The sequence below is a fragment of the Pinus tabuliformis genome, chromosome 2_1, assembly GCF_031772625.1.
Source record: "Pinus tabuliformis cultivar Carrire ecotype Pingquan chromosome 2_1, CPIR1, whole genome shotgun sequence".
Taxonomy (NCBI): Eukaryota; Viridiplantae; Streptophyta; class Pinopsida; order Pinales; family Pinaceae; genus Pinus; species Pinus tabuliformis.
This window is the reverse complement of record NC_142299.1, coordinates 103314429-103336986: the sequence shown is the minus strand read 5'-3', so window position 1 is coordinate 103336986 and position 22558 is coordinate 103314429. Positions and strand designations below refer to the sequence as shown.

Here is a 22558-nt window from a genome sequence, read left to right as displayed (position 1 = left end):
CTCCTCCAAGTCACCTCCAAAGTCAAAATTCAACATAAGTCAAATGTCATACATTTGGTCATGATGCTTCACAGTATCTTGAGAAGAAAAGGAAGGGAAAGCAGAATGCATCAACAGCCGCTCTTGGTGATGATGATGAGCATCTACCACTGAAAAAGACTAAAGGAATCTAAACTTGATGAGATTGCAAACGGACTCTGAAAAGAATAGTTCTTTGTCTCCACTATTACAAGAACTATTAAAGACACTAGTGATATTTGGTTGGTGGATTGTGGTGCTTTTAGGCACATGACAGGTTCACAAATTTGACAGAAAGGGCATCAGCATTGCAGGTGGAACTTGGAGATAATTCCAAGTATGCAGCGAAAAAAGTTGGGACAGCATCATTTCAGCGGGTGTCCAGAGATTCTCTACACATAAAAGATGCATTGTTTGTTCCAATATTGAAGAAGAATCTGCTCACTATTTCAGCGTTGAAGGATAGAGGTTGCAGAGTTGCATTTGTAGATGGTCAGGTTCTTTGTATGGCCTAAGGACTCAAGCATAGACGCAATAGGAGTGATTGTTGTTCAAGAGCGAGGAGTATACACATTTTTATGATGTCCAAACCAGGCATTGGTACATGACAGTACCAGTTTATGTGAGTTATGGCATTGTAGAACATAAGGGTGTCTGCAGGGGCTGTGCACATGGCAAGAATGCCAAGCGATCTTTTCCAAGAAAAGATAGTAGGTCCAAGGGGATCTTGGATCTAGTGCATTCAGATGTATGCAGACCTGTGATAGTACCATCTTTGGGTAGTTTCTTGTACTATGTGGTATTTGTTGATGATTTCTCCCATAAGACATGGATCTACTTCACGATGGCCAAGGATGAAGTATCCAGCAAGTTCTATCAACGTTTTGATGTCTGATAATGGGGGAGAATATACTAGGGCTACGGAGTGTTTGGTTCATTGCATGCAATCGAAGATAGGGGCAGCTTGGATGTTGTCACATGGTGGGACAGTATGGCAGTGATAGACTTTTTGCAAAATTGGAAAAAAAAAAGTGCCTTCATAGATTGTAAATACGTCCTCTGCATAGAGGTCTTGGAGCACCTATACCTTCATCCAGAATGTGAGAAGAAATTGCCTCAATGAAAATCGAGCAGAAATCTTGGTCTTTGTGCACTACAACTTGAGGTTGTTGGCTTGCGCTGATACATCATATATGACTTGGGACAACAACCCAGAGGAAAATTATTTGGAGGATAGAGCTATGCATCTAGAAGGATTGGAAACAGAACTTTTGAAAGATGATGATGAAGGAATAGCAACAGCCATGCCATCCTCATCATCCAGTAGCAGTTGCCAGTGCTCGAGTTCCACAAGCTGTCCCTTTGTTGTCACCACCACCATCCACATCCTCATGTGCAGGTCATGTGCCTTCTGGTTCTGGTTTTGGACATGGTCGTCCGACTATGTGGGAAGAGACTCCCAATAGACCACCACGAGCTTCTCAAAATTTAGACATTTCTCTTGGCAAATGCAAGAGGAAGCAGTAGATAATAGATTTACTTGTCGCTTCTAGTTTCTAGTCGTTTTTATAATTGTTAACTCTTTCATATTTATTATGATATTTTTCTTAAACAATATATGACAATTTAAGTTTGAAGTTTGAAGATGGCAATTATAACTCATTGGTAACGAATTATGAATATGATGCTTCAAGAAAGTTGATGGCTGAAACATTTCATTTCATGTTAGATATTCTTTGTGATCAATGATGATAAATGTTATATATTGAATTTTGAAAGCTCGAAACTTTATGATGGATGAATCATGAGACTTGATATGTTGTATGTTACTAACTTGTGGATGTGGTTGATGAAGATTATAACTTCTAGATGATTGATGTTATATGGTCTAATCCATGTTTTTATGTTTTTGTATCTAATTCATCATTCTATATGCTATTGTTAACATATATGCGCCAAAATATATAAAAATACATATTATATTAAAATTCGCTCCCGACCCGAGAGCTTTTGAAAATGTGGCTCCTTGCTCCCGCTTCTGCTCACACTACCAAGCAGCCCTGGAATATACTTCAAAGGACTTCAGTAATTTCTACAAGGAGGCTGGCAATGCCAGGGATCAAGAGGGAGTGGATAGTTCCTTACAACACTCAATACAATGGGATTATAGAAAGGAAGAACAAGTCCATTGTGGAGGCTTCTAAGGCAATGATTCATGATCTAGATTTACCCATGTTCTTATGGAAAAAGGCATCTACTACAACAGTTTATGTTAAGAGCAGGAGACCTCACTCGATATTGGGGCACAAGACTCCTGAGCGAGCATTCACGAGAATAAAGCCAAAGGACAATCGCTTGAGGATCTCTGGTTGTCCAGTATACATACATTGGCCCAAGAAGAAGAGGAAGAAGTTAGAAACTTCTGGGAAGAAAGGTACTTTTGTGGGATACAATAAGACTTCTCAAGCCTACAAGATCTACATTCTCAGGCTATGTCAAATTGAGGTTAAGTATGGGGGTTTACGCAGTGCATTATATTAGATATCATTTTGGGATTCAACTGCGTTAAGTAAGTCATTCACGTATGACCATTTCCATGAGAGGTAGTCGTAACTGACTAATTTCTCATGATTTTTGAATAGTTCACTTAGCACTCATTGCATCGGGTGATGCTCACAGGGGTGAAGAAGTGGGATTGAAACTAGTGAAATGAATCACATAGCATCAATCATCACTTCCGGGGCTTGCACCCGGTAACCAGGACTTCCCAGGAGGTCACCCATCCCAGAACTCCTCTGGCTCAAGCGCGCTTAACTGTGGAGTTTTCCCCACAATCAAGCCCACTTAGCTTGCTACCCATTTGCAAAACCTTAGCAAGTATTGTGCCTCATGAACCATTCAAGTAGAGATCCCTTGACTCTTTTTGAATTTAAGTATGGGGGTTTACGCAGTGCATTATATTAGATATCATTTTGGGATTCAACTGCGTTAAGTAAGTCATTCACGTATGACCATTTCCATGAGAGGTAGTCGTAACTGACTAATTTCTCATGATTTTTGAATAGTTCACTTAGCACTCATTGCATCGGGTGATGCTCACAGGGGTGAAGAAGTGGGATTGAAACTAGTGAAATGAATCACATAGCATCAATCATCACTTCCGGGGCTTGCACCCAGTAACCAGGACTTCCCAGGAGGTCACCCATCCCAAAACTCCTCTGGCTCAAGCGCGCTTAACTGTGGAGTTTTCCCCACAATCAAGCCCACTTAGCTTGCTACCCCATTTGCAAAACCTTAGCAAGTATTGTGCCTCATGAACCATTCAAGTAGAGATCCCTTGACTCTTTTTGAATTTAAGTATGGAGGTTTACGCAGTGCATTATATTAGATATCATTTTGGGATTCAACTGCGTTAAGTAAGTCATTCACGTATGACCATTTCCATGAGAGGTAGTCGTAACTGACTAATTTCTCATGATTTTTGAATAGTTCACTTAGCACTCATTGCATCGGGTGATGCTCACAGGGGTGAAGAAGTGGGATTGAAACTAGTGAAATGAATCACATAGCATCAATCATCACTTCCGGGGCTTGCCAGAGGAGTTCTGGGATGGGTGACCTCCTGGGAAGCCACTCAGTTGCTAAGAAGTAAACAACTGAAAATCCACCCAAATGCTGACATGTTGGTCAGTATGGATGTTTGTGGACACTGAAGCTACCTCTGTTGCTAATCTGTGTTGACCCTTTGATGCTAATGCATTGTTGTTGTATCTGCTTTGTGCCTCTCGCACTTCTGCAACACTCCACTGCGTTGCTTCAGACTTTGGCACTCTAGCTCTACCAATGTTGCTCCATCATCCCTCGCACCGACTCCCGTCATTTTGCTACTGTCATTAAGGGCTCCCGTAGCCGTATGTAATCCAAGAGTTTGGGCACCTCAAGGATTCAAGGCATTTAACATTCGAAGTCCAAGAAGATTTGACTAGAAAATCTCTCGGACAGATGTGAAGACTCTGATGGAAGTTGAAAAAATATAGAGATCATTAACACTGAATATCTGTGGGATATGTGTCAATCTGCAGGCAGGAGTCTTGAATCTCATAATCATCATACCCACTCTCTTTCATGGCTTCTAATAATTCCCTCTTCCTTGCAATTTCATCTTGGATGGCCTTCTCCCTAGCCTTATCCTCATAAAATTTTTCAAGCTTGGCAATGTATTCTGCCCTAATAGGACCTAACAGTTCTTTTGGTGCATCACATGGCTTTACTTGGCCTCTTACCCCAGCCAAGTGTTGTTTCAACCTAAGAATACCCCCACCTCCAATAGATTTATGGCATAATTTGCATATCATTTTTCCATCAATTACATCACAATGAACCCATGCACTGTCCTTTCCTTTTGGAGCCATGTTTGCTTGAAATAATAACAATTTGCAAAGAAATCTGCCATTTAAAAAAAAAATTGCAGCTAAGGAACATGGAAAACCAATGATAAATGTAGGAAAAAAAATGCACATGCAAGCTAAAAAATTTGATAGCATAGAGCTAGAGAGTTCATAGGCTTAGCATAGCATAGATGATAGATCATTGAAATGAGAAGTTTATAGCACAAAAAAATTAATTCATGGACAGCAGACCCAAATGAGGAATTATCAAGTGCAAATCCTTACCTGGAAATGCAAAGTAGCTCCCTTAGCCTCCTCTTGATGATGGCAACTCCACTGACAGCTACACACTATCTCCAAAATAGCTCCAACTCCAACTCCAAGATGACTACTTCAGCAAAAACTCCACACTCTCCAAGCTCACAAACAAACTCACAAACACTCACAAACACTCCAAATCAGTTGTGTGAGACAAATGAGGGTGAGAGGGGTGTCTTATAGCAATTGTGAGGGTCTTTTTGGAGGGAAAATCCCTTTCCCTCACCCCCAAAAACCCTAAACCGCCCTCAGCTGCCATAAACCCGCCGCTTTTTACCTTTACCGGCGGCCTGTCCCTAAACCGGCCGGTTTAGGACGGAACCGGCCGGTTAGCAAAAAACCGGCCGGTTAGGACCTAAACCGGCCGGTTTTGACCGGTTAGGTCAAAAATCTGGGCAAATAGGGGTGCTGACCGGGTTTTTTCACCGGTTCTGACCGGTGAGCCTCCTAACCGGCCGGTTAGGCCGGTAACCGGTCAGACCGGAACGGTTTTGAATACTATGCTTCTACCTTCTTTGCATATTATCACGATCTCTTCCTATCTTTTCACACACTTCATTCCCAGGGGCTTCCAATCAAAGTTCCTTAATCGTAGTCAACCACCTCATACTTCATATGAGGACATATTATGTTGATTTCATCTAGTGTGACTCATGCCTTCTATAATGCTTTCATTGGAAGAGATTCCTTTACTTTGATCATGCTCCTCAAAATAGAAGTAGTGATCCTTGTTACTAGCAACCATACGACGTGACTATAATATTAAATACAAGCATACATACCTTATATACCTTTAGGTCATCTAGGATTCTTTCAGTAGCTTCCTTGACTGAAAAGATCTTCAACCCCTTTATTTGCTTCATCTCTCACGTCATCATACCATCATCCCATGAACTCCACAAGATGGAGTTCTTGATGAAACACTTGCTTCCTCTCTAGATCGGTGAATCCTCCAATGAGGATGATTCCATTTCGCCTAAGTCACCTGACACAGGAATTCGGGATTCGTAGGATACGAGGATTCGACAGTCGGATTCAAACACGTTGACCCCCGGAACAAGACACGTAGGATTCGTTATATATTATTTTATTATATATATATATATATATATATATATTAAAAACTAGATATTTCTTACACAAATTCTCATTAATTATACAAATTCATTGATTTCAAACATAGATCATCTAGATGTTAGTTTTATTGTTTACAAAGTAAGTTAGTAATAGTAACATTATAGCAATTAGCATGCATACTACATACCAAATTCAAATACATCAACATGTCACATAAAATGATAAATCATGATTCATAAATGAAAGACAACTTACAGTTACAAGATACTAAGATAGTAAGATAAAGACATTGACAACTGTAGTTTTCTCATTAAGTCATCAAATCAAAATGTGTTACATAGGTAGTGCAATGGCAAAGCCGCAATGGCAAAAAGAAATAGAAAATATAAAACAACTACAGGTATACCAGCCTGAAGGCAATAGGTAGTCGGAGCCCATGACTCATGAGTCAACAGTCCTCATAGTCATCATCAAAATCAGCATCAATGTCCTCATCATCATGGTCACCACTGCTCTCCTCTGAATCGCCCTCCTCCCCTGTATCCATAGTCGCCTCTGCATCTACTGGTGTGGAGGATGACCCGTTGAAAATATCACCGTCACCAAATCTAACAAGCTCTAGCACTAGATCATTGAGATCCATGTTGGCCAATGCCAACTCAACACTGTTGTCCAGACCCATATCATCAGGAAAGACATCCCACCTCTTTGTATTTCCCCTCAACCACTCTTCCCTCTGCCTGTAAATAAGACGAAGGTTGGTGTGCACATACACCATTGTCTCTGCCCTGGATTGCTCAAGCCTGCTCTTCTTCACACCATACAAATTCCCATATGTGCTCCAATTCCTCTTGCAACAAGAGGATGAAGTCACCTGAGAAAGGAGCCTCATGGCTAACTGCTGAAGAGGAGGGCTTGTTGCCCCATGATTTGCCCACCAAGAATAGGGCTTCTTAGCCCCCTGTCTCTAATCACATCATATCCTGCAAATCGACCAGTGCCAGTGGAAAACTCTGCAAAGGCATCCTCCACCTCATCAAGGGATGCTCTATCCTAGAAAACCCGCCTGAATGCATCTTTCCTCCCCTGTGAGATTTCACCATCCATGTGAGGAGGGAATCTGCAAGAAGGTCCACCATTCAGCCACTCATGGTTGTAGTATTTTGGGTTCAATGAGTGAGCCAAACAATGTAAAGGTGTGCAATTCTTGTCCCATCTGCTGACAAGAATATCCTATATAGTACCACAGAAGGCCTCTGGTGATGTCTCATACTCGGGGCACTCACTCTGTAGAATAATGCTCCTCACATAATCATGGAATCCCATCCCTCATAAACCTCTCCTAGGATGGGTTTGTCTGTATCTGCAAATCGAAGCAAAGAAATGATAGGGTCCATGATCTGAATAATTAGATCTACCCTCTCCCACCAAGCATCATCTAGCACTGTGTCCTTCACTCTTTTAGAGGCTACTTGTTCTGTCTTTCTCCAAAAAGACCAAAACTCATAAATAACCATGGCCCCAAGAGCAGTCTTGACCTCCCTCAACCTCTTCAACATCATGAATGAAGAGGCAAACCGTGTATCAGCAGTCTTCAACAATGACAGATTGTTGTACTCTTTGTAGATAGTGAGGGAATTTGTATGATTTTGCACAAAGTTACGGATATGTCGTGCATCCTCAATAATGTTACCAATCCAAATCACATCAGAAGCAATGGATTTCAGTGCTAAGTTCAATGAATGGACAATGCAAGGTGTCCAAAACACTTGTGGATATTTAGCTCCCACAATCATGCCAGCAGCCTCGCAAACAGTTGCATTATCTGTAACGATTTGCACACAAGAATCAACACCTACATCTTCAATAACTTTAATAAATAATTCACCCATAAATTGTGCATCCTTGTATTCTCCAAGTGTATCCACTACTTTCAAGAAAACTGGACCATTCAAGGAAGACACCATGAAGTTGATGATTGGGTGTCGTGCTGGATCTGTCCATCCATCAGAAACAATGCTAACCCCAAACGTTGACCATGATGCTACAATAGGCTCAAGCATTTTTTGCACCTCTTTTTTTGCCTTTGTTAACAATGTGGTTCTAAGCTTCTCTGAACCAGGAGGCACATACCATGATGGAGACCCGTGAGTTAGAGCTCGACACATCTCAATAAATAGAGGTGAGTGTGCAACATTAAATGATATGAAGTTTTGATAGAAAAAGAAGGCAATGGTGAGATCAAGCTCTTCCCGTTTCTCTTTTTGAAAAATCTTGTCCATTGGACCAAATGTAATTGCTCTTCTTTTTGTTGCTTGTCCCCCAATAGAACTCTCAAAAGGAAATTTGGTGGTGCCTTTCCTCAAAAATGAAAGGGGGTCTTCATTCTAGACAAAGGTAACCCAAGACTCTTTTCCTTTATCTAAATTTCAGAGATATGCAAAGATCCTTTTCTGTCTTCTCCACCGAAATGACTCAGATCTGCGAAGTCTGTTCACTGTGATTACCCACCAGAATTGCAGAGGTATCCAAGTTTCTAAACTGTACTTGTGCGAAGATCATACCCGCCTATTTATAGTAGTTTGTCCATGTACTCAAGCCGACATGAACCAGTGAACCGATCTGTCACTTCGGGTGAGCCGACATAAGTTTATTTTTCTTCATATTGCAGATCGACATCAAGAGGACTGTACTTGTCTTTTGGAGAGCTTCCTAGACGCTAGATTGACTCATATATATTTTACATATGCTCAAGAAGAGCTCTTCATACATGACATTAATTCATTGACCTTAATAACAAATCCTAAGGCTCTCAATGGGAGCCATCTAAAATAAAATCACTTACTCATGAAACCCACGAAGCAAGGCTTACAAAAATAATTTTATTAGATCATTTACAAAAGTCACAATTACATGTCATTATGAAGACCTAACCTAATTACACTTTTCAACAATAATAGCATAGCCATTAACAAAATCCCATGGACTTGAAAAAAGCCTGCACTAGAATACATGAAATAGAAGCTATTTAATCAGGAAGAATAGAAAAAAGTCGGCACTCAAATACGTATAACTAAGCTGATTATAGTATTTGATGAATAATTTAGCATTCACATAAATAGAAATAAGTTATTTATTCACGAATAATAGAATATGAATAATTCAAAGCCACTAATAATGAAAAGAGAGGGTTCGTAAAATACCTTCAGAGTTGGGAATCACTGGCACTGCTACTGCCCAAGTGCTCCTGCTCATATCTTCAATCTGCAAATATTTAATCCGTCGTTACAATAATTCTCACAAAAAATACATCAAAAAATGAAATACTGAATATCCCTCCATCTCATAGTCATTGCTCATTCTTTTTCCCATCAATTTATCAATCTAGTCTTCCACAAAATTCATTTACATCTCCAGATTAATGCCTAGGCCCTAGACATAGCATTAGACATAATAAACCCAGTTAATAAAGCGTTTTTGAAAATTCCTTAACAGCTAGATTTGACCCAACCAACAAAAAATAGTAGACTGGATATGAACATGTCAAGCAAGCAGACATTTAAAATACGTTATAAAAACCTGCATGCAAGGTCAGCCTGAGAATGACAATTCCTATTATATTGAGCAATGTAAGATATTGCTCACTTTGGAAGCACAAAAAACATTAAACTGCCTATATCCCATTACATGTTCTTCAGTGTATTGTCAATTAAGCATTTTCTCACAAACAATACCTGCTTCCAGACTTCTTCATTTGGTGCATTTTTGTCAGCAAGAGTTATTTCATGTGGCATCTTCTTCCTCTTATCAAGTAACTTCTGCCAGTACTTTCCTGTAAAATAGTCAATGTGACGTCATCATTCTTACAAGCAACCAAAAATGATATGTGTGAAATGCTGAAGAATACTACCGATAAAATTCGCCTACAAAGCAAGGAATAAAAGAACAGAACTACATCATCGAAAACTAGCAGCTATTGACATATACTTATTATCTAACCAAAACGGAATCGAACTGCAGAATCAACTAGATGATTCAAAAACATATTAGATCACAACAGTGTATGATAGATGGAGACAACAGCATAAATCTGACATAACCTTTCCTAAGCAATAAAATTCTGCATACATTAGAGGCATCAGAAACAGTGGTGATGTTAGAATTTCATTGACACGAGGAGCTACTAAAGACTATCCTGACCTAGAGCATTACGCAGCCTTAATACTTGTTATAAAACTTCAAAAGCAAGCACAAGAATTTTATAGGGTGAAAGGTCATGTCCTAAAAATAGAGTACTAAGAAAACAATTATACTTGAAATACCCTTGTCATGAATACTTAAAATTAATCAATTGTCGCTGCCTTATGAGAGAGAAAACAAAAGTATAGGTAAAAATTACAAAATCGAATGGGCAGGACTTGATTACTGAATGGAGTGATGTCCAAACTATATGGAGATTAAATAATGTGTATGTTGGGTCATATGCTTTATGGAAGAGAAAAGGGAAAAACGTGGCTGCGACAATGTGTAAGTGTCTAAACAAAAGCCTAACCTGAGCTCTACCTTCCTCATTAGCCCTCAGCCAGTTCCTGGCACGTCATCGTCTACCTAAATAAAAGGAACTTTCAAATGTCCAAATCCTAATGAGCAATGAAACACTATGTCCTATGGGATAATGGGAGTATTTGATGCATCTAATGAAGCCTGTAACCCAAGCTATGCATACAAAGAAAAACAGAATTATTGAAGAAAAAGGTGCACTTGAAGGGGGGTGAAAATAGGCCGATGAAAGGCATAACTCAGGTCCAACGATTGCTCACATCAGATTAGTCAAGCATATTGGTGGATACCACAATGGCATCTTCTATGAACTCAAACAACAAACCATTTCACTTTCCACTTAAACCTTTTGATTGACGAGTCAACCTAGGAAATGTTCCGCCCCTTGAGAATGTAGGCACCTAATAGGGCATGGTGGTAACCCTCACATACCTTAGTGCAGTAGCTTATTTACAAGTATTAAGCTAGAAAGACATTTGAAGATGAGGCTTGTGTGACACACTTTGATGCCTTGTTCCACTAAATATGGTCCACTCTGATAAATTTACGGTTTGAGGTACCTTTGATGGTGATCTCACTAGATTCCATGAGTTGTGTAGGTTGGAATTTCTAAGTCTATCCATCAGAAATTCTTCCTAGACTATCTGATTTATTTCTTCCTACTTGTTCATTTACTTAACAAGTTATTTACCATGTAAATACTAAAAATAAATACAAGTACAGTGTCAACACATACAGATCATCAACTGAAAGAAACAAGCACACAAGTGACACCGTTATTTTTGGACTAATGTCCCCCAAAAAACCCAATGCGGGAAAACCGGTGCAACTATCAGAGGATTTTATTATTAAGTAGTTTCATAATACAATCTAGGTGCCAGAAATTGCTCACCAAATAGAGAATGCCCTCGGCAGTAGTACCTCTCAGTCGAAGATAGATATTCCAGCTAAATCACCGGAGGAAAGATCCCACAGTAACACTGCAGCACTTTTGCTGCTCTCTATGACCCTGATAGGGACTGCGTCACCCTATCCAGCTCTCCAGTGCTAATCTGCCCCACAGAATCTCCCAATGTCAGCCTCTAGGGTATGCGTCAGCCTCTCTAGCCCAGTGTAAGTCTATTTGGCCCAGCCTCAGCCTCTCGGGGTTCTGCGTCAGCCTCTGGAGCCTTTGTGTCTCCCACGCTGACCCTCCTCAAGCTCTACGCAACTCCTGGCTGCCTCTGCGTGACCTTTGGATGGCTCTGCATCATGTTGGAATTTCTAAGTCTAACTGTTAGAAACCCTTCATGTAATTTACTGATTTATTCCTACCTACTTGTTCTGTTAATTAACAAGTTATTTACCATGTAAATAATGGAAATAAATACAAGTACATGCTCAACACATTACAAATCATCAACTGAAGAAAACAAAACAAGCACATAAGTGACACCGTTTTTTTTGGACCAATGTCCTCGGAAAAACACAATGCGAGAAAACCGGTGCAGCTATCTGAGGGTTTTATTATTATGCAGTTTTTGAATATAATCTAGGTGCCAAAATCGTCTCACACAACAGAGAATAATCTCGACAGTAGTACCTCTCTACTCGGAAGCAAATATTCCGGCTGAAACCCTAGATGAACACTCCAACACCTCCTAGCTCCAATTTGCCCCACGAAAACCCCAGCGTCTGCCTCTAGGGACTGCGTCAGCCCTTCCTAGCCCAGCATCAGCCCAATAACTCATGCGTCAACCTCTAGAGCCTCTGCGTCACCCACGCTGGCTCTGTGAGGCGCTACGTAGCTCTTGGCTGCCTCTGCATGGGCCCTAGCTAGCTCTGCATCCCTCTCTCCCGGCTTCTGTGTTGATTCTCCCAGTACTCTCCCTGCCTCTTTGCTTCTGTATTCACTGCCACTCATTGTTGATCATTGATTCTATCTCTCTTAGCAAAACCCCGCTCTAGAGAATAGAATGACTAATCACTCTAGTGCGTTCTCCAACTGACCCTCAAGCCTCCTCTTATACTTTTCTTGTTGGTCCATCAACGGCCGAGATTAAATCTCTAATCAAAGGCTAAGATTAGATTTGGCTTGATCCATGACTTTTGGAACCTTCTAACCCAGTTTTATATTAATACCCATCAATATTTTATTTTTCCTACGTTTAGACTTAGGAACTCCATTTACAATATTAATTATTTTAATATCTCTCAAACCGGGTATAATCTGTCTAAACCATTTCTGGGTCTTGGAGATCTCATGTGTTTTAGCCTCTCCACCAATTTTCATGACTAGAGCAAATCCGATTCTACCCCAAATCAACACTCCCTCTTAGTGAGGATTGTGCTCTAGTAATACTCCTCACTGAGCATTGCACTGATTATCCGGAACCGGTACCTGTGTTGATGCTAAGACTCCCCGCCCAACATCCTCTGCACTGTTGCATCTTGTACTGCTGCCCATGGCCCTGCCACTACCACTACTGCATCCGTACGACAACTCACTCTGCATCTGTGTTACAGCTGGTCCATACTCCCAACACTGCATCTGCACTGCAACCCCCTCTCATCATGATGCATCATGCTACTGCACTACAACTCAGTTGCTAAGAAGTAAGTCACTGATCCACCCAACATCTGACATCCTCATCAGGCTAGAAACACTCTTGATGTTGAAGCTCCATCTGTCGCTAACAAGTGCTCCCTCTACTCACATTTGCGCTATTGCAACAGCTCCCCGCATCTCGCACCGTTGCACACCTGTTTGTGCCATCCTGCACTGGTGCAACACTCTCGTGCCTCTCACACTGTTGTAGGTTGCTAGCCTCGCGCTGTCCTGGGAATCCTGCACTGTAGCTCCCTTTGTCGCTCCATCCGCATCCGCCTCTACCGATATCCGCCAGTCCTGCTACTCCTCTTCAGGGCTTCCGTAGCAAGGTATAATCCAAGAGGTTGGGTACCTCGAGGATCCTACCCCTCATTGCCTATAATCCGTCTGACTACAGCGTGATGTCTCCCCACTTTCGCTCAAGTGGCATGTGAGCATTCATGGCACAATCATCATCTATCTCTAATTCCTTCTTTGCCCTTGCTGGAGCAGCCTTGGTCTCAAAAGCCTCTCCTTTGCTCTTCTTCCTCGGACACCGGCTCGCATAGCGACCCAGTTCCCCACAATTGAAGCATTTTACCTTGGAGAGGTCACTCTTCTTTCGTTTCTCTTGCTTTCCCTCAGATGCTAGGGCAGCATCCTCCTCTTCCTCCTTGATTCTGATCCCCTCGTCGTTGCTTCCCGCCTTGCTTAGCCTTATGATCTCTTTGTTGACCACTACCGGTCAACTGCCCATGCAGTACACCTCCTTTCTGTTGGCAGAGAGGGGTAGCTCCTGAGCGACGTGTCCGTGCCAGCCTACAGTCATCGACAGCTTGATCATTTTTGTTGTAAACCCAATCTGCATGTTTGAATTGTAAATAATCTAAGCAGATCGGAGTCATGTATGTAAAGTTGCCTAGGTGGACCTAACTTTCTAATGATGATCTGCGTCTCGGGAGGTTTTTAGTCTCACCGATCCATGGATCGGCAGAGTTTTCCTTCAAACCCGACCCCAAAGCCGGGATGCATTTTGTTATTAGGACTTTAGGAGAATCCTAGCGTGTTAATCTGCTAGATTATAGTTGTGTCGCAGAACTGGGTGGTTTATGAGGGTCAATGTTAAAGTGGGTTCGTCCCCTTAAGATGTAAATTGTAAAAGTCATGATGTAATGTGTCTTGAGGGTTGAGAAATGTTTAAATCCCCTCATGAGTCCTAGGTCCTAGGTCCTAGGGGATGTTTCCAACGGTTTGGTTCAAATGATCCATTTAGAAAATAAATAAAATATTAAAAAAAAAAATTAAAAAAAAAAAATAATAATAATAATAAATAAGAAAAAATAAAAAAATAAAAAATTCATAAAATAAAGCAAAAACCCTAAATAATAAAATAATACTATTTTTTGTGAACACATGCAAAATATCATTTTTAAATAAAATCGACGGATGAGATCAAGAGATGTCTTGATCCTCATCAACGGTCGAGATCAGTTCTACATGGATCACCCAAAACTAGCCGTTGGGATCATTTCCTTCTTATAGGGTCTTAGGGGGTCATTTTACAGGTTTATCTGATCTGTGAGTCTGTACTGAAAGCTCTCTTGTAATCTGATTTCTGATTAATAAAGAAGACTTTGGGGTTCAAACTGGCTGGTGTTACTCTCTGGAATTGCTGTGAGATGTTTGCTTTTCTGCATATTTCAGTTTTCAGCAGTTAAATTAGCTGATTTTTCAGAGCATTGTGAGTACAGGTATCTTGCTCACGTGCTAGGGTTTGAGTGTTGTAGGTTTTCTGGAATAATGGCAGGTATCTCCATTATTTCTTGAAATCTAGCAGCATATCTTGCCCTCTTTGCTGATGTTTGCTTGAGGTGTGCAGGAAACCTTTAGGTGAAGGGTATTTGTGGGCGTTTGGGGAAGTTCTGGGCTGAACCAGCCAACTCCCACAGGCTGTTCTGTGCAGAGCCCAGCTGTTTGTGCCCTGGGTTAATTTTTTTTTTATTTTGTCTCGTGTTTTACATTGAGAGGTTTTCTTTATTTTCACAGTAAAGTTCAAATTTTCTGATAAATTGAAAATGTTACTGCAATCATGGTTAAATCTGGCTGTTCCAGAGCTTTAAAATTTTGATTTGAGGTTAATTTTGAAGGGTTTTCACGTGAACAGTAATCGTGGCATTCCAATCCTGCTATAACGTATTCGCAGTTTTCATTTAGAATTCTGGCTTTGTTTGATAAATATATATATAGGGCTACATTTACTGTGATTTCATTCAAAGTCAGAAGACGCAGGTTAGACAACGAGGCAGCATTTCTTGCGTGGGGGGGTTTGAAAGTGTCAAGCTGCATTCATCAGTCAAAGCATACAGTGATAACGCAATTTTCAAAGGGCTTCTGCAACAGAAGATCATTCACCCAAGCGTCCTCTGCATTTAGCAACCATCAAACCAGGTAACAACGTAAATCATGTTCCTTTTTTGCTAAAGAAAAAATCGCGTAGGTCTCTTTGCACTGTTGATTTCATTGTAAATTTGCTGGAGATATCCTTTTTCTGAGTCATATGCATTGTTGTTCTGCTCCTGCAAGTATAGTTCTTCTTTTTTTTGTTTGTTTTTCTTTTTGCTGCACTCTGCTCGGTGTCAAACCATAGCCCAGCGTGCCCTACGCAGTCCCCAGCCTTTCCCCAGCCTCCGTCTGCGTATTCGAAAACTGAAGATCGTATTACAGTGGCATTGCTTTAGTCGTTTTCGATTTGTTTCCTCTGTCTTGGTTATGCGTGGATCGAACAACAACTTTTTTTTTAAAAAAAAATCTCGACCGTCACCCATCCCCTCTCAGAGCTGCTGTACGCATAATTTTTTTTTTGTGCCGCGGAGACTGGGTCACGTTCTCACTTGCCGTCACACTTTCGCTGGGTTTGCACACGGTATCGCAGTCCAAATCACGCTGTAGGTCTTAGAGTTTCTCAGATTTACGGGCCAGGTAGCTCCTTTCGTAAGCCTTCGTCTTCTTTGTTTGCAACCACAGTTTGCCTCCTGAGACGTAGCCCGTGCCAGCTCGAAATTTCTTTTTTTTTGAATGCGTTAGTCCCCTTTGTTTTCGGGCCCAGGCAGTTGGATTCGAACAGTTTAGCTTTGATTATATCATATATGCTCAATGCGTGGTCTCGTTTTAGAATAGGGTTTTAGTTATAGTTAAGTTCATTTAGATTTCATTTTTTTTATCGTTTCAAATTTTTCTTTAGATTTAATTTCATATATATAAAAAAAAAAAAAAAAATCAAATGTTTTGGTTATGATTTGGATAGTTTTAGATTTTAATTATTAAAATATTTGCTTGTTTAGATTTTGAATAGTTCTGTTTTTGTTATATAGGTTTTAGTTCTTTAGGATTTAACATTTAGATTTTAAATTCCTTTTTTTTATATATAGTTGCATCTAAAAAAATAAAAAAATAAAAAAAAAAAATTCGAAAAGCATAAAAATTTCTTTTTTGTGTGTGGAGAATTACTTTTACCGCATTCAGTCGTTTATCATTGCATATCTTTCACGCTGAGATCTAAATCCAAATTAGATATCTGGTTTCACTGTTATTTGAAGCGAAATTATTTCTCTTATTTTGGCTGGATATTTAAAGCTTTGTTCCGATCATTTGATGAATGGTGATTGCTGTTTATGATTTACGCTCTTATATCACCTAGAAAGTACTCATTTAGGCACTGGTCTATCAAATCAATAAAACCATTTTAGTGCATCTCTTCTCCCGGACCAACTGTTTTGGCAGTTGGCCTTCATCTTTCCTCAGGGTCTACCCCCCTTAGCCGTGGGAGACAGGCTTAAACGGAGAGACCGGGGATCAGAGTGACAGCCCCCGGTCTGAGCGTTGTCGTGTCAGTTTGCGCGACAACATTTTTTGGCGCCGTTGCCGGGGATAGAGTTTTTCTTTCCTTGGTCCTTGTTCTTCAAGCTTTTCTGTGCTTAGCTTCTTGTTCAGGTGGCGACTCCACTTCCTATATTATCTGCAAGAGTGTACACTAGAAGACATCCAAGCGGTTTGTGCAATCCTACTCCTGACCCTGAAAAGGTTTATAGGGTGCGATCACACAAACTCGCTTCTCGTACACTTCTTGGAAATCTTGGACAAGAAGCCCTCTCCGATATTCATTTGCTCTTTAAAGGTCAAGTTAAGCGCAGCACCATGAGTCTGTTTGCCCCTTGTGATTTTTCTAACATTCCTGGAGCCCCCAATGATATTCCATCTGTTGGGATAGACAAATTGCCTAGCTTTCATGGAGATAATGCCATTACTGTTAATTCCCATTTGCGAGATTTCAACATATGGATGGCTAAGTATGCTAGATCTCCTGATTTTGACCATGAAGATGTCAGGATGACCCTTTTTATCTTGACTCTAGGAGGTGATGCTCATGACTGGTTTACAGAAAAACCTCCTAATTCTTTTGACTCTTTACAATCAATCATTAATTCATTTAGAGAAAAATTTGGAGATAAGAGAGAGGGAAGACATCTTGTAAGAGCTCTTACTCTGATGAAAAAGAGAGAAGACGAAACTGTTGAAGAATTTAATAGAAAGTTTAATGGTATTATTAGAGAATTACCTCAGGACTATAAACCTTCAGATAAAACTCTCCAAGACTTTTATATCGATGCCTTTGGTCCTGAACCATCTTATGAGTTAAGGCGTGCCAAACTTACTGATTATCGTGATTGCCAAGCCTTAGCTGTAGAACTTGAAAAGGACAAGGCAGCTTCTGGGAAGTCTGAAATCCCAGGCTTTGATAGGGCTGCTACGAAACTAAAGGAACCTAAGGGAAAAGCAGCCCAGGAGCCTGAAAATGAACTTGTTCTCAAATTGCTTCAGAAAATTGAAACCATGGAAATTAATCATAACAAGGAGATAAACACTTTGCAGAATAGGTTAATTCAAATGGAAAGAGCGCAACCGCAAAATTTTCAGCCTCGAAATAATAATAACAGAAATAGTAACTGGCAAAGAAAGGGTCAATCTAGTGAGCAGAGGCCCCCTAATCCGCTTACCAATCTGGTGGATGATGCTCCTCCTTACTGTCGTGCTTGTGCTGATTTTCACGAAGAATCCTCTTGTCTCATTATCAGAAGACTTTTCGATAATGGAATGTTTGGGACAGGTGAGCAAATAAACGTGGTAGGGAGCAAGTTTCCTTTGCCCATGAATGATTGGATAGAGGTTAAGGAAAGAAGCTATGATGTTGTGAATCCTAAATCTGCTTTTAGTATAAATAACCTTGAAAACGAAGATGACATTTTGGCCAGGTTATATGGTGAGAAACCCTCTCCTGAGAAAATTCTGGAAATTGCTAGAGATAAGGGTATAACATACCAGAGAAGGGATAAAGATCAGAGCGGGAATCAAATTCCTCCTCGAACTTTAAACCCTGGTATAAACTCAGGAATAGATGTCGACTTGGGGAGTTGGTTTAATAATGCTAAAATCTGGGTTCCCGTGTCTGAGATCGCTAAGATCCCTTCCCAAAGAGACAAATTACTAAAAGCAATTCAGGGTCCTCAAGTCAACGCTTCTCAACAGAAGATTCGTGAGGTTGACTATCAGGATGCTCCTATTTATCTGCAAAGCGTAGATGCTGATAACAAGGATCATCAACCCTTCTTTATCACCTTGTTAGTCAATGGTTATAAATTGAATAACTGCATGTTGGATTCAGGTGCATCTGCTTGTGTTATGACTAAAAGGGTTATGGAACAGCTTAACTTAAGAGTTTCCAGACCCTACTATAATATATGCGCCATGGATTCTAAGAAGATCGAAGTACATGGTTTAATCAAGGATTTGCAAGTTCATCTTTCGGTCTACCCAGACATCATGGTGGTTATGGATATTGTTGTTGTTGATGTACCTGATGCTTGGGGCATGCTGTTATCTAGAAAGTGGGCCTCTGATCTAGGGGGAAGCATTCAGATGAATTGGTCATATGCTATGATTCCTTCTCCCAGCGGTGACGGTTTCGTTAGACTAAATACTAAATAGAGAGCCTGAGAGGAAATTTCATGTTGAAAATCCTAAAAAGCCTCATAACGAAATAATTAGAGAGCAATCTGACATCGGGAACTATGCTATCCTGTCTAACTTCATAGCTCCTCCCGACGAAAAGGTCAGAAGTCTTAAAGATGAAGTCTGGTATATGTATTTCGATGGTGCTTTCTCTAGTCATGGTAAGGGTGCTGGAATTGTGCTTAAGTCTCCCCTTGGTCACGTATTCAAGTTTGCCTATCGTCTAGAATTTGAAGCAACCAACAATGTCGCTGAGTATGAAGCCATATTGTTGGGCCTTGAATTGGCCAAAGCTTTGAAGATTAAGTTGCTTAGCATAAAGGGGGATTCCGATTTGGTTATCATACAGCTTAAGAACAAATTCACGTGTAGAAATCAGAGATTAAGAAACTATCGAAATGTTGTGTGGGATACTATGGAGCACTTCGATGCCCTTAACCTTGAAGCAATTCCTAGAGAGCTAAATAGTTCGGCAGATGAGCTTGCCGTAGCTGCTACCACTTTCCAGTTGTTTGACGAGTTAATTAACGATAAAATTAAAATGGAAGTAATACTCAGACCATCTGTTCCAGACAACTCAGAGCATTGGCAAGTTTTTAATGATGAAAAACAAGTCGTTCGTTTTCTCAATCGTTTGGATGAGTTTGAGGATTTCCGGATAGTTTCTGGCGAGGATGGTTCTTTAGATCATGGACATATCATAAACCCTACTCCCAGAAATGTAGTTGCCTTAGAGCAACATTTTGATCGGCATGATGCCACGAAGCTGAGAGAAGAAGACAAGTTGGACCCAGGCGAGTACCTTGAAGTTAACATTGGTACTTTTGAAAATCCGAAAATGGTTAAAATCGGTAAAGGTACTAGTCTGGAGGAAAGGAAAAAGTTAATTGATTTACTTCGTGAATATCGAGATGTTTTGGCTTTTTCCTATGATGAGTTGAAGGGCTATAGGGAAGATATTATGGAGCATACTATTCCCTTAAAAGACGAAAATGCTAAACCTTTTCGGCAGAAACTTAGGCAGATTAATCCTAAGTTAGCCCCCCTGGTCCAAAAAGAGCTTGCGAAGATGCTTGCAGCAGGAATCATCGCTCAAACTAGGCATTCGACATGGTGTTCGAATTTGGTGATTGTCAGGAAGAAGAATGGTACAATAAGACTTTGTGTCGATTTTAGAAACCTTAATCTAGCGTGCAAGAAGGATAATTACCCTTTGCCAAAAATGGAAACTTTGTTGCAAAGAGTAACTGGGTCTGGAATGATGTCATTGCTAGACGGTTTTTCTGGGTATAATCAAGTTTGGGTTAAAAAGGAAGATCGACACAAGACCACATTCACAACACCATGGGGCACTTTTGAATACATCAGAATGCCATTTGGGTTAACAAATGCTGGGGCTACTTTCCAGAGGGCCATGGATTATGCCTTCAAAGGGTTAATCGGGAAAATCATCGAAATTTACCAAGACGATCTTACTGTTTTCTCTAAAGATGGTATCAGCCATATAGATCATCTTAGGAAGGTTTTCGATAGGTGCAGAGAATATGGAATTTCTTTGAATCTGGCTAAATCTGTCTTTGGGGTAACTGAAGGGAAACTTCTGGGTCATATCATTTCTAAGGAAGGAGTCAAGGTCGATCCTGAACGAGTTGAAGCAATTCAAAAGATTCCTCTCCCGCATAACCTCAAGTCCCTTCAGTCTTTCCTTGGAAAGATAAATTTTATTAGAAGATTTATCCCAAATTATGTGGAAATAGCTAAGCCCATTCAAAGTCTTCTGAAGAAAGATGTGAAATTTGTCTGGCAGGAAGAGGGCAAAAGGGCTTTCCAAGAAATCAAGTCTGCTATCGCGAAAGCTCCTGTCCTTGTTAGTCCTGATTACTCCAAAGATTTCATGATTTTTTCTTTCGCTTCTGAGGATACCATTGCCGGTGTCTTGCTTCAAAAGAATAAAGATGGTCATGAGCAGCCTATCGCTTTCATGAGTAGAGCACTTCAAAACTCCGAATTGAAGTACAATACCATGGAAAAGCAGGCTTATGCCCTGGTCAAGTCTCTTAAGCATTTTAAAACTTATGTGGGTTATTCTAAGATCATCGCTTTCGTCCCACATTCTGCTGTTAAAGACATATTAACTCAAACTGATTGCTTAGGGACTCGTGCTAGGTGGGTTACTAAGATACAGGAGTATGATTTAGAAATTAGACCCACTAAACTGATCAAAGGCCAAGGTCTAGCTCAAATGTTAGCTGAAAGTAATGAAAAGACTCTTGGTTTGTTCTGCCTTGACGATCTATCTTCACCTGAATTAAGAAGGTTAGCTGAGCATGAATGGTATAAGGACATAGTTTACTACTTAACAAACCTTGCATGTCCTAACCATTTAGTCGCTCATAGGAGAAGGGCTCTTAGACTAAAAGCCACTAAGTACTGCCTTATGAAGGATGGCCTTGGATGGAGAAATCCAGAGGGCATAGTGCTTAGGTGTGTTGACGATCTTGAGTCCAAAAGATTAATCTCCGAATTTCATTCAGGATTTTGTGGTGGTCATTATGCTGCTAGAACTACTGCCCACAAAATCCTGAGAGCCGGCTATTACTGGCCTTCGATTTTTTCTGATGTGCACAAGTTTGTTAGAACGTGTCAAGCCTGTCAACTGTTCACTGGGAAACAGAAGCTTGCTGCCCTTCCTCTACAACCTGTTATTGTAGAGGCACCTTTTCAGCATTGGGGTCTGGACTTCATAGGGAAGTTCCATGAAAATTCTAGCAATGGCTACTCATGGATTTTGACTGCTACTGATTACTTCACTAAATGGGTCGAAGCCATTCCTGCTAAGAATGCCACTGAAAAGGTGATTATGGATTTCATTGAGAATAATATCATTACTAGATTTGGTGTCCCCGCCAAGATTACTACGGACAATGCCAAGGCTTTTAGTTCTTCAGAGTTTACATCTTTCTGTTTCAAATATGGCATTGTCTTATCTCATTCGTCGAATTACTATCCTCAGGGTAATGGTTTGGCTGAATCAAGTAATAAAAATCTCATAACCATTATCAAGAAAATAGTAGGAGATAACAAGAAGTCTTGGGACAGCAAAATCAAGTATGCTTTGTGGGCAGACAGAATTACTAAGAAGAAATCTACTGGTAAATCTCCCTTTGAATTGGTTTATGGCTTGGATGTTACCTTACCTGTGCACCTAAAATTGCCAGCCTATCAGCTTCTCCAAAATTTTTCCACTGATAAAGATGTTGTTCAGAATAGGATAGATCAGATTGTGGAATTAGATGAGACTCGTCGGACAGCTTTTGAAACTACATGTAAAAATCAATCTAATATTAAGAAAAGCTTTGATAAATGTTCTAGATCTAGATCTTTGCAGGTTGGAGACATGGTTTTACTTTGGGATCGCAAAAATGAAAAATCAGGAAAGCATAAGAAGTTTGACAGCTTGTGGCTGGGACCGTACATCATTAGAGATATAGTTGGACCAAACTCATTCCACTTGAGCAGATTGGATGGTGAACCACTTCATCTACCAGCGAACGGCCAAATG

The 22558-nt window shown here is 40.4% G+C and overlaps 1 protein-coding gene across 3 annotated transcripts in view; it reads right to left on the bottom strand.

Annotated features, from left to right (window-relative positions):
* Positions 1-22558, bottom strand: part of RNL (RNAligase) — a 420780-nt gene that overhangs the window by 146245 nt on the left and 251977 nt on the right. For all 3 annotated transcript variants that reach the window (XM_089402248.1, XM_089402249.1, XM_089402247.1), the window contains 2 exons: positions 9536-9633; positions 9005-9065 (listed from right to left, as the gene is read on the bottom strand). In XM_089402248.1, the coding sequence (XP_089258374.1) occupies positions 9005-9065; positions 9536-9633 (159 nt within the window). The remainder of the gene's footprint in view (positions 1-9004; positions 9066-9535; positions 9634-22558) is intronic.